This window comes from Diabrotica virgifera, chromosome 9 (assembly GCF_917563875.1).
Source record: "Diabrotica virgifera virgifera chromosome 9, PGI_DIABVI_V3a".
Taxonomy (NCBI): Eukaryota; Metazoa; Arthropoda; class Insecta; order Coleoptera; family Chrysomelidae; genus Diabrotica; species Diabrotica virgifera.
In genome coordinates this window covers 21,524,051-21,536,174 of record NC_065451.1, presented here as the reverse complement: position 1 = coordinate 21,536,174, position 12,124 = coordinate 21,524,051, and the positions used below count along the sequence as shown (strand labels likewise).

General features: G+C 29.4%; 1 protein-coding gene across 1 annotated transcript in view; it reads left to right on the top strand.

The window, feature by feature from the left end:
• Nucleotides 1-12,124, top strand: part of LOC126891698 (nitric oxide synthase, salivary gland) — a 1,179,385-nt gene that overhangs the window by 1,122,695 nt on the left and 44,566 nt on the right. Inside the window, exon 15 of the mRNA XM_050660959.1 lies at nt 6,559-6,714. Within this exon, the coding sequence (XP_050516916.1) occupies nt 6,559-6,714 (156 nt within the window). The remainder of the gene's footprint in view (nt 1-6,558; nt 6,715-12,124) is intronic.

The following is a 12,124-nucleotide window of genomic DNA, read 5'->3' as shown; positions in this document are numbered from 1 at the left end:
AATTCTAAGCAAAATTTGTTATATTAAGTTATTAACATAAATTAACATAAACTTTTTGAGTTATTAAAGATCAAAGATTTTATTTTTTCGTAAAAAAAATGCATGTTTTAAAGCTGTTTTTCACGTATAACTCAAAAATTATTAGCTTTTATAAAAAAGTTATTCTTACCAAAATTGAAGACAATAAAAAATTTAATACACTATTCACTCAAAGTACTAAACTAATGTTAATTCAAAGTGAGTTATAGGTAATTGATGTATATTTTTTTCGATGAGTACTCAAACCTAAGTATTCAAGCCTAAATAACGAGAAAACGATGCATTTTTTAATTATACCTGTTAAACACTTATCAAAGTACTTCAGAATACCTATCAAATGAGCTCCAGAAGAAGTTAATATCATTAAAATTAAGCAAGTTATGATAAAAATAAGAGAACCCTTTCAAATTTTTTAGGAACAAGTGAAAAATAAAACATACGCCATTTCCACAAAAATTAAAATTTATAGTAATCCTTACAAAAATTTTTTTGTATTAGCATAAGTAATCATTTTAACAATTTTCTCTGGTTTAAAATGCATATTTTTGAAAAAAAAGATATAATTTACAAAAATCAGTATTTTAAAATTATTGTCATTTTCATTTTCTCTTGATAATAACTATAAAAATACTCGATATGCGTAAAAAATGGTAAATAACCAAATTTTAGTTTTTTCTATATAAAATATTATACCTTTTTACTATTTCTGTAGGGTGAAAAATAACCAAGATAGAAACGTTTAAAGCTTAAATTTTGCTGAGAGAACCATGTAACCGTGGCCATTTAATCTTTGATTTTTAAAAAAGTAACGGGTGTGAAAGATTAAATTCAACGATTTTTAATAGCCTTTTGAATTACCTTTCAAACCGTTTTTAGGTGAACCTGATATCTTAAAAATTAACGGAGTTATTAAACAAACCGATAACATATTTTGGAAAAATTTTTAAAAGATAAAGTTTGAAAAATTTTTGGAGCATAAATTTTAACGCTATTAACTTGATCGGTATCTCATTTGATAGATATTTTTAAGTACTTTCACAAATGTTTAATAAGTTTATGTTATAAATGCATCATTGTCCCGCAATTTAAGCTTGAATACTTAGATTTGGGTACTCGCTGAAAAAAATATGCATTCAATTACCTATAACTCACTTTTAGTTCATATTAAAAGGTCTTTTTAGTAAGGAGTTTATTTAATTTTTTATTATTTTCAATTTTGGTAATAATAACTTTTTTGTAAAAACTTATAGTTTTTGATTTATCTATGAAAAATCGGTTAAAAACATGCATATTCCTTACGAAAAATTAAAGTTTTTAATCTTTAATAACTCAAAAAGTTTTGATTTATTTTAATAACTTTATTTAACAAATTTTGCTTAGAATTTGTCCCCCTATCTAATTATGGGGTTATTTTTAATAAAATAATTTTCACCCCGAGAAGGAGTGGCATCCACCCCCAGGGTAAAAGCGCAAGTTGGCACCATGTCACTTTTGTTTCTTGAGATATCCTCTAACCACTCACCAATTTTCATGCAAATCGATGGAGGTTGAACGAAATCGGAGGTAATAGCTCATATCCACCTTCAGTGACTCCACTAACGTTTATTATACAAAAAAAACCAATAACAAGAATATAAACGGGATTCAGTTTTTTCGAATCCTAAGAAAACTAATAAGTATTTTTCAAAAATTTAAACGCAGAGTGAAAGATTACGTTAGGACCAAGGACCCAAAGTCCCTGAAAACTTCTATGTTTATTTTAATAAGTTACAGGGGTGAAAAACTAAGAAAATTTAGTGTGATTTTTAGTTTCAAATATGTCATTAAAAAAACTTTTTATTCATTCTAAGGGACTTTTGGCCCTCGGTAATAAAGTAATCTTTTATTCTGCGTTTAAATTTTTCAAAAATACTTATTAGGTTTCTCAGAATTCGAAAAAAATGATTACCTTTAAAATACAGGCGTCAAAATTTTTCATTTTGTTCCTTTCCCCTTAAAGTTTGTCGCACGTATTTAGAAATAACCTGAATTGATAAAGAACAAATCTAGTTGTTAAACATAAGCAAATTAATCAAAAAAACAGAATGTTAAGAAAACCGGAGTCTATAGTTGGGTTTAAATTTCAATATTTTTTAAATGCCCGGTACACCATAAAAATTTAACTGTTTACCAACAATATTATTACAGCGGTATTGTTAAAGAATTAGGCTATAACATATTATAAAAATCACTTAAATCTGCCAACAGGTTTAGGAAATATGAGACATTAAAAATGACAAAATTTTTAAGTGGACGGATTTCTATATGCACGCAAGTTTATATAAAAATATATTATATTGAACTAAAATCATCTTAATAACATACCTTTTAATGTTCTTTATAATTTGGAACACGAAATATTGTAAAATATTTCAGTTTCTCTGTCAATACAGTGAAAATTATTTAAAAACAAATGAGAACTGTCAGAATTAATCGGTCTACCAATAGATGTTGCCAAGTTTCAACTTCATGGCTTGTTAAGTAAAGGTGGCTATGCCAAAGGTGGCATCTGTAAAAATATTAGTACATTTGGACGTTGAGAGGTGACTCAAATTTTTTTGCAGAAATTGCTTGAAAATAACTTAAATAATAATATTTGAGTTATCCTCCCTCTCAAAAAGGTCCGGAACATTGTTTAAATAATCAAAATGTCAAAAAATGAAGGAAAAATTCGATTTTTTTCTTCGTTTTTTGATTATAACTTTAGAAGTATTCATTTTCGAGAAAAGTTGTGCTGGCATAAAAGTTGCGTAATTAAATTTCCTACAATAAAGAATTGGTTCAAAATTTAATAAATAGTCACCCTTGTTTCAAAATAGTAATAATTGCGAAAAAACCATACAAAAACAAGTATTCGCATTTTACGTTTTTCAACCATATAGCTACACTTAGGGCCTTCACATTTCACCCAGAAAAACTTTATGATACAGTTAAACAATACTGTAAATTTCATTAAGATCGGTTCAACAGATTTTGAAAAATAAATTTTGCAAGCCAGCTTTCGCAAAAAAAATTCATTTTTCAAAATGTTACAGGACTGAAAATAAAGCAGATAGCAAGTTAAAAGTTTTTACGTATACTGTACCTTTCATTTGCAATTTACAAAATTAAAATGAATTAACTACCACGGCGTCAGGAATTTTTTTAAATAAACATTAATTACAGTAGGAAAAATGAAAGAATACTCATGAACGAACATATAAAACACTCTGTATTTTCCTGTCACCGTGTCACACAAAAAATTGGCCAGCGCACGTACATGTAATAATTATTGTTACATGTACTTGCACTGGACAATTTTCTTTGTGACACGGTGACAGGAAAATACAGCGTGTTTTATATGTTCGTTCATGGGTATTCTTTCATTTTTCCGACTGTATTGGTGCTACGCGCAGGACAGCGGATAGTTTGCTCTGATTGGACATTCCAATGACCTTCGATAATGATTGATTCATTTTAATTTTTATTACATTTCGATATAAATAAATAAATTTGTTTATTGCAAAATAAAAACACATACTCTATCCTTTGAAATAACACTTTTTTAGCAAAAACTTTCTTTGTTCATGTATTTTAACTTAGAGAATAAAAGTTTTAGCCTAATAAAATAAAACAAACTCAAAATGTAAATTCGTACAGGTTAAAACAAATTTTATATCAAAGTTTAGGTGGGTACAAAAGATATTTTCAAGAAAGTATCCAAATCATACAAGGGGATCATTGTTTAAATAATTAAAAAGGGGTCATTTTTGCAAAAAGGAATACTTTTTTAACAGCTGAGGTAATTCACTTATTAATAAAGGTCTATGGAATTTTTTCTGCAAAGTTGAAGGGCAAGTCTTTCACATAAGACTTACTAAATTAAATTTGACTCCCTATTTATTTAAATAATTGTATATAAAGCTTTAAAAACAAATTTGCAAAAAATTATTTTTAGCGTTTTAAATAAGCAATATAAAATATCTTATTTTGCAGACTAAATTGGGCTATGTTACCAGTATTAAGCAAAAAAAATTGGTCGAAAAATATTTAATATTTTTTGAGATATTGAATTTATTTATTAAATGTTACTATATTTTCAATTGCAAAAACGCGGATGTTAGTAAAGAAATATTCACCTGCTGAAGATCTCATTATTTTTATTTTTATGTATATTTTCGATAAATGTATTGATAGATTTAAATTTCAATTAAACTCCCCCTAAAATGGCATTTGAAAATTATTCAAATTTGTTTATAATTTGTTTTTTTTTAATAACGTTGCGGGGATTAAGTATTTTGAAATGCCGTTTCGATAATTGGGTTCCTGGGAATATTTTACTAATTAACAAAATATTTTTGTCGTTTTTTCTTCTTCTTTTTTTTTTCTTGGAGTTATATTAATACGGGTACTTTTAGGGTTAAATTATATTAAGAATGTCGAATCTCTGAGTTGTAGATTCTAGACCTAAAAATATTAAGATTTAACTAAAATCTTTTAAATAAAATGTGGCTACTTACTGAGTTACAGGGTGTTTTATTTAAAAATTTAAAAATTATTTTTACCAAGTACTTTAAAACTATTTGATGTATCCTTATCATACTTTGCAGAAAATGTGGCTATTATACACCTTACTAAATTGTGATTAATAAACGTTTCTAGCTAGTGCCAAAGGCGTACGACAGGGGATAGTGAATGATTGACCCTTCCCAAATTCTACGCCACTGAGTGAATTACTATTTTACCGAAATGTTTCAATTCGCCAATACTTTGTATTTGAATACAAATTTGAATAATTTTCAAATGCCATTTTAGGGGGAAGTTTAATTGAAATTTGAATTTATCAATACATTTATCGAAAATATACATAAAAATAAAAATAATAAGATTTAATACAGGTGAATATTTCTTTGGCAACAACCGCGTTTTTGCAATTGAAAATAGAGTAACATTTAATAAACAAATTCAATATCTCAAAAAATATTAAATATTTTTGGACCATTTTTTTTATATTATTAATACGGATAATATAGCGCAACTTTTTCTGTAAAACAAGATATTTTATAGTGCTTATTTAAAACGCTAAGAATATTTTTTTGCAAATTTGTTTTTAAAGTTTTATGTATAATTATTTAAATAAATAGGGGGCCAAATTTAATTTAGTAAGTCTTATGTAAAAGATTTACCCTTCAACTTTGCAGAAAACAATCCTACATACCTTCATTATTAATTGAATGACCTCAGCAGTTAAAAAAGTAATTTTTTTTGCAAAAATGACCCCTTTTTAATTATTTAAACAATGATCCCCTTGTATGATTTGGATACTTTCTTGAAAATATCTTTTGTACCCACCTAAACTTTGATATAAAATTTGTTTCAACCTGTACGAATTTACATTTTGATTTACATGTAGTGTAATTTTATTTTACTAGACTATTTATTATTTTTAAACATATGCAATTGTTTAAACAATATTTCACAAACAATAACAAAATTAGTTTGATTTTTGTGGAATTAAAATATTAAAATACAACAAAATATGGAGTAAGAAAATAATATATTAGATAAAGATTGGAAGAAATTTTGGTGGAAATCAACTTGTGTGAATCTAACACCGCTGTCCTGCGCGTAGCACCAAAAATTAATGTTTATTTAAAAAATTTCCTGACGTCGCGCGCCGTGGTAATTAATCAATTTTAATTTTGCAAATTGTAAATAAAAGGTACAGTATACTTCTATAAGCAAAAAAAAAATTCAACTTACTATCTGCTTTATTTTCAGTCCTGCAACATTTTAAAAAAATAAATTTTTTTGCGAAAGCTGGATTGCAAAATTTATTTTGCAAAATTTATTAAACCGATCTTAATGAAATTTGCAGTGTTGTTTTACTATACTATAAAGTTTTTCTGGCTAAAATATGAAGGTCCTAAGTGTACATAAATTGTTGAAAAACGTCAAATGCGAATACTTGTTTTTGTATGGTTTTTTTAGCAATTATTGCTATTTTGCAACAAAGGTGACTATTTTTTAAATTTTTAACCAAATCTATATTATAGGAAATTTAGTTACGCAACTTTTATGCAAGTAAAACTTTTCTCAGTAATGAATAGTTTTAAAGTTATAATCAAAAAACTAATAAAAAACTCGAATTTTTCCTTCATATTTTGACATTTTGATTATTTAAACAATGTTCCGGGCCATTTTGAGTGGGAGGATAACTTAAATATTATTATTTGAGTTATTTTCAAACCATTTCTGCAAAAAAATTTGAGTCACCTCTCAACGTCCATCTCAAAAGAGATGCGCCCTGGACTATTATAAATTGTTAAAGCCGGATATTAAGGATGTAACCAGAAAGCAGTTTCTTTTGACGAAAAGTCTTAAATTTAAAAAATATTGTTTATTATTTTATTTCAATTATTTTTAATTGTTTTATTACAGTAAACTTTGTATCTGGGTCTTTTCGTCTTCCACGTTTGAAATAATTTTTTTTGTTTTTAGGTTGCCTGTGATACATTCTGTCTTGACGATGTAGTTGTTGATATAGACGATGCTAGGAATAGAATGGATAAGGAATTGACAGAACAAAATGTAAGATTCCTTGAAAGACCAACAACTGCTCCTGTAGAGGGATTATCTAAATGTCACAATAAAAAAGTAAGTATATTTTTACTTTCCTTACTGCAGTGTAGACCAGGGGTTCCCAATTGGTGGTACGCGTCGCGTTAATTATGAATGTTCTTTGGAAAAACACTTTTTTTAAAAACTAAACTTCACAATTAAACTTTTATTTCGACAAACAAAGATTTTAGATACAACTCAATAATTTAAAATCAGACTGAAAAATATTGATTTTTACATGGTGTTTTATAATTTTATAATTGCTGATCTTGCTGTCCAGTACGTCGCAATTAGGTCCAGAATGTTCAAGCGGTAGACTCGTGTTGACTCCACGTGGTAGAATTTACTGGATGGTAGCGGTCATTGTACTGTAACTACTCCATCCCCTGAAGAAGTTTTGTGAGGGACGAACAGAACTGTTAAGTTGGCCTCTTGTGGAGTTTCGTCGCTAGAGTTGGGCTTTTTGTTATTTGTTTTATACCTGTAACATATATAGAGGCAGATTATTGTAATTAAGATATATAAAGGAGTCATCCAAAAATGGTTATGGCTATGGTTCCATAATTTCGGGTTAATGGTCTCTAGATGTTCCTCTTCCTTAGAGAGTTCATGCAGTTTGTCTAAGGGGATGTGATCTATTCTTAATGGTTTGAATTTAATCGCTGGTTGAATATCTTGTCTGTAGTCTGGTCCGGAGGTTGTTTCCATAGAATATATATGGAAATCTTGAATGTCTATTTCCTGGCTTTCGAGTGGTTCCATAAGAGAAAGGTGAATGGGTTCTGACGTGAAGTTGGCAATTTCGGTCCAGGCGAGGTGGTTCTCGGCGTTAGTAAGGGCTTCTCGTACTACGACGCCTTGTACTTTTTGAGTTGGAATAATGATGGTTCCTTTTTCTTCTTTGACTGGAATTTTGATTTGGCTAATTGAATTTGGTTCCAAATGGATGGAATAAAATTGTGTTTTGTTTGTTTCATAATATTTGATAGGGATTGTAGAATCTTTTGTAACTAGAAGTGATTTAGGAAAGTTTAATTGGGCTTCGAAGAGTTTTAGATTATCGAGGCCAATAAGACCATCGAAAGTTTTGTGAAACTTGAAGAGATAAAATTTCATTTTGCTGTCAGAATTAAATTCTGAAAATGAAGGAATTTCAGCACAATATTTTTGGGAATAATTTTGAAAAATTGATGTGACGACGAAGGGTTCGTGTTTTATATAATTTGGAAAATATGAAGAAGCTATTTCTGGATTAAGAAATGACTTTGTGGAGCCTGTATCGATTAAAAGTCGTAAAGAAGGCTCAGAAATTTCAATGTAAGGTAGCTCCTTCTTGTCGGAAAATGAATGAAGTTCAATTACGTTTCGGCTGCTTCTGGTGGGTCCTCTCGAAAATTTACGTTTTCTTCGTATTCGGTTGGTTGATTTTCGTATGTATCTTGTAGAAAATTGTCGTATTCGGGTTCATAGTAATCATTGTAGTCGGCATTCTCTTCTTGCTCATCTCCGTGGCATTGTATATTGTAAAGTTCTTCTACGGTGAATTTTGGTTGTGCTCGGTAATTTGCTGTAAATTTTTGACGGCCTCCGGTTGTGGTTTCTGATATTCCACTCATAGGTGTTGGTCTAGGCTGCTTTGACTGTCCGGGTTTGGGTGCCCATACATTTGACTGGTTCTGGGTCCTGAATGCTGGAGGGTTTGAATTTTGTCTAAATTGGTTGAAGTTTTGTTGTCGATGTGGTTGTTGAAACTGATTCTGTGGGTAGAATTGCCTGATTGGTTGCTGCCATTGCGGAGGTGCAAAATTTTGCTGTTGATAAAATGGTTTTTGGACAGGTAAAGGCATTTGCTGTCTCTGAGGTCGGCGTTCTTGATAATTTTCGCTTCTTCCTGATGTTGAAGGTTGACTTATTTGATTTTTTTGAAGATATCTAACATTATTTTCTTCCTGTACGTATTGTATCGCCGTAGCTAAACTTCCTGGTCTCATTGCTCTGATAACAGAGCCCATTGGTTCTCGTAGGCCTGCTAAAAATGTTGTAAGAGCTTGTTGACGGAAAAATTCCTGTTTGCTTCTTTTAATGTCGGCATTTACAGTATGTAATTCTAAGTAATTGTTGATACAGCTTAAAAGTCCCATTATTTTTTCGTAAAAATGCATGATAGATTCTGTTGCTCCTTGTCTTAAATTTACTAGGTCTCTTGTAAGCGAATTTTCGTCTCTTTGGTCTCCAAAATTTTGAATTAATGCATTTTTTATTTCGTCAAAAGTTTCGCATCCATATACAGATATAACTTCTTTGGCTCTACCTGTTAATTTACTTATAATACCATGAAGCAAAAATTTATTTTGGATATTAGCTGCATTTAGTCTATCATAATAATGGTTTAGAAGTATTGTAGAAACTTTAATAAATTCATGTAATTCATTTGGGTTTCCGTCGAAATTTGGAAGAATGCATAAATTTTTCACGTCAAATTGTGGAACTGCCATATTTAAAAAATGTCAATATATTATATAGTCAATAGTCAAATACGTATAGTAATTTCAAATATATCAATCTTAAACTGCTTATTATTTATTTATTAATCTCTAGTGTTTATTAATATATAGTATTTATTAAGCTATTCAAATTTTTCTTTAAATAAATTTCTAAATCTGGCTCTAAAGTCAATCTAAGGACTTAGAGGAGATATTTCTAAATTATTTTAATCTTTCTATTAATTTATTCAAATCTTTGTTTTTATCTTCTTAATCTAGCTCTGATTCAATCTAAGGACTCAGAGGAGTCTGATTTAATAATATCTCTTTCAAAAATTAATCTTCTTAATTCTAAGTAATAATAAAAATCGCTTACAGGATAAAGACGATGCCGATGTGCATTCCTTTGCTCCTGAAGGCTCCTAACTTCTATTTCTAACTGCTAATTCCCTTTGGTGAACTCTGCAACGGTTTCCCTGGGGCTGGTTCTTGGAACAGTGGACAAACACTTAAAAGTGACGAGGATCTGTAAAGACTCTTCCACTTCCGTACTGACTCTGCGCCAATTATGAATGTTCTTTGGAAAAACACTTTTTTAAAAAACTAAACTTCACAATTAAACTTTTATTTCGACAAACAAAGATTTTAGATACAACTCAATAATTTAAAATCAGACTGAAAAATATTGATTTTTACATGGTGTTTTATAATTTTATAATTGCTGATCTTGCTGTCCAGACGTCGCAATTAGGTCCAGAATGTTCAAGCGGTAGACTCGTGTTGACTACACGTGGTAGAATTTACTGGATGGTAGCGGTCATTGTACTGTAACTCGTTGGTGAAACAAGCGGTTCCGCTCTGGTCCTCTGTCTGCCAAAGTGCCAGTGTGGTTTGTCGGGTTGGGTACTGCTTCCTACGTTGTCATCATTTTTTGAAGAAAACGAAATAAATAAATAAATAAATAAATAATAGCTTTATCACCCAACAGTTTCCCATTTCTAGGGTAAAAATTTGAAATACATTTTTTTTTAGTTAGTATACGATCAGTATGTTTAAAATAAAGAGTGAGATCAATTTAACTACACAAATAACTATGTAAATAAGAAATAAAAAATAAATAAGAAAAAATTAACAATTTAAGGTACTCCATAAACCAATGCAGTATCAACTAGATGATTAATTGAGTATGAAAAAATATCACAATGGTTGCATATTTTGTTATAGTTATCGCACATAACATAAATCGGTGACTTTAGTAACATGTTTGTTCTCGCGCGTGGACAAGTAAACACGATAGTTGACCTGGAAGTTATTCGTGGCACATTAAATCTAATTTGGTCTAATATATCGCTGCAGTCAATACAGTTGTGTAATAACTTAAATAAAAATGAAACCAAAAATATAACTCTTCTTAACTCTAAACTTACAATATCAAACCTGTTACATAACAAATCGTAATCATAACCATGGGCAGGATATACTCCATCAACCTTAAATGCTAAATATTTTAAAAGTTTCCGTTGTACCTTTTCAATCTGTTGCATACAACATTTATAAATTGGATACCAAATTAAGCTACAATATTCTAGTTTTGTTCGCACTAACGATAGATACAGCAGTACATTTTCATAGCATCAGATACTTTCTGCTCAATATGGTCGTTAAAAGTTAATTTTAAATCAAATATAACTCCTAAATCTTTAATGCTATTACATTTTTCCAGTTCTGACCCCTGAATTACATAATTAAAATCAACCTTATTTTCCTTTCTAGAATATCTCACTACTTTACATTTATTGACATTAAGGTGAAACAGTAGCGATCAACAGGTAGCGAAAACGCGTTCCAAGATTGCGGCTGTAATTTTGAATATTTTTTCGAGATATTTGACACACGTATTCGTAATATAATAAAGAAAGGCGGTACAGAGCCCAATTTGAAAAATATAATATGTGGAAATTATTCTGTAAATAAATACAATATTAAAAAAACGAGCCTGTACCACCATTAAGAAGAACAAAAAAATACACTTCCTTCAAATAAACTTTTTCATCCGATGCCTAGATTTTGTGTCATTTTGGAACTACTAATGAAATAAAAAAATTTAGTACTTCCAAAATGACACAAAATCTAGGCATCGGATAAAAAACTTTATTTAAAGAAAGTGTATTTTTTTGTTCTTCTTAATGGCGGTACAGGCTCGTTTTTAAATATTGTATTTAATTACAGAGTAATTTCCATATATTAATATATTTTTCAAATTGGGCTCTGTACCGCCATTCTTTATTATATTAGGAATACGTGTGCCAAATATCTCGAAAAAACATTCAAAATTACAGCCCCAATCTTGGAACGCGTTTTTGCTACCTGTTGATCGCTACTGTTTCCTCTTAAGAAAAAGTTTGTTTTTTTATACACCAAGTATCTATATAATTTAGATCGTTCTGCAAATCTATACAGTTAGCAATTGTTTTAATTTCACAGTATATTTTAAGATCATCCGCAAAACATAATTTTCTGTTTTTGATATCTAAAAATAAATCGTTGATATATAATAGGAACAACAATGGACCTAAATTTGATCCCTGTGGAACGCCGGATGTAGTAAAGATTAATTTTGATGTGAAACCATTATATGATACAAATTGGCTCCTACCTATTAAATAGCTTTCAAGTAACTTTAAAATGTTTCCATAAAATCCTAAATTTGATAATTTAAAGAGAAGGTATTTGTGATCATCCTTGTCAAACGCCTTAGAAAAATCAGTATATATTACATCTACTTGACCTTGTACATCCAAAACATCTGAAATATATTGAGTTATTACAGCTAAGTTTGATACAGTAGAGCGTTTATCTATAAAGCCATGTTGATAAGGTGATATCCATCCCCTAACAGAAGGGTATATACGATTATATATAGTTACTTCGAAAACCTTTGAAAAATTGGATAACAAAGATAC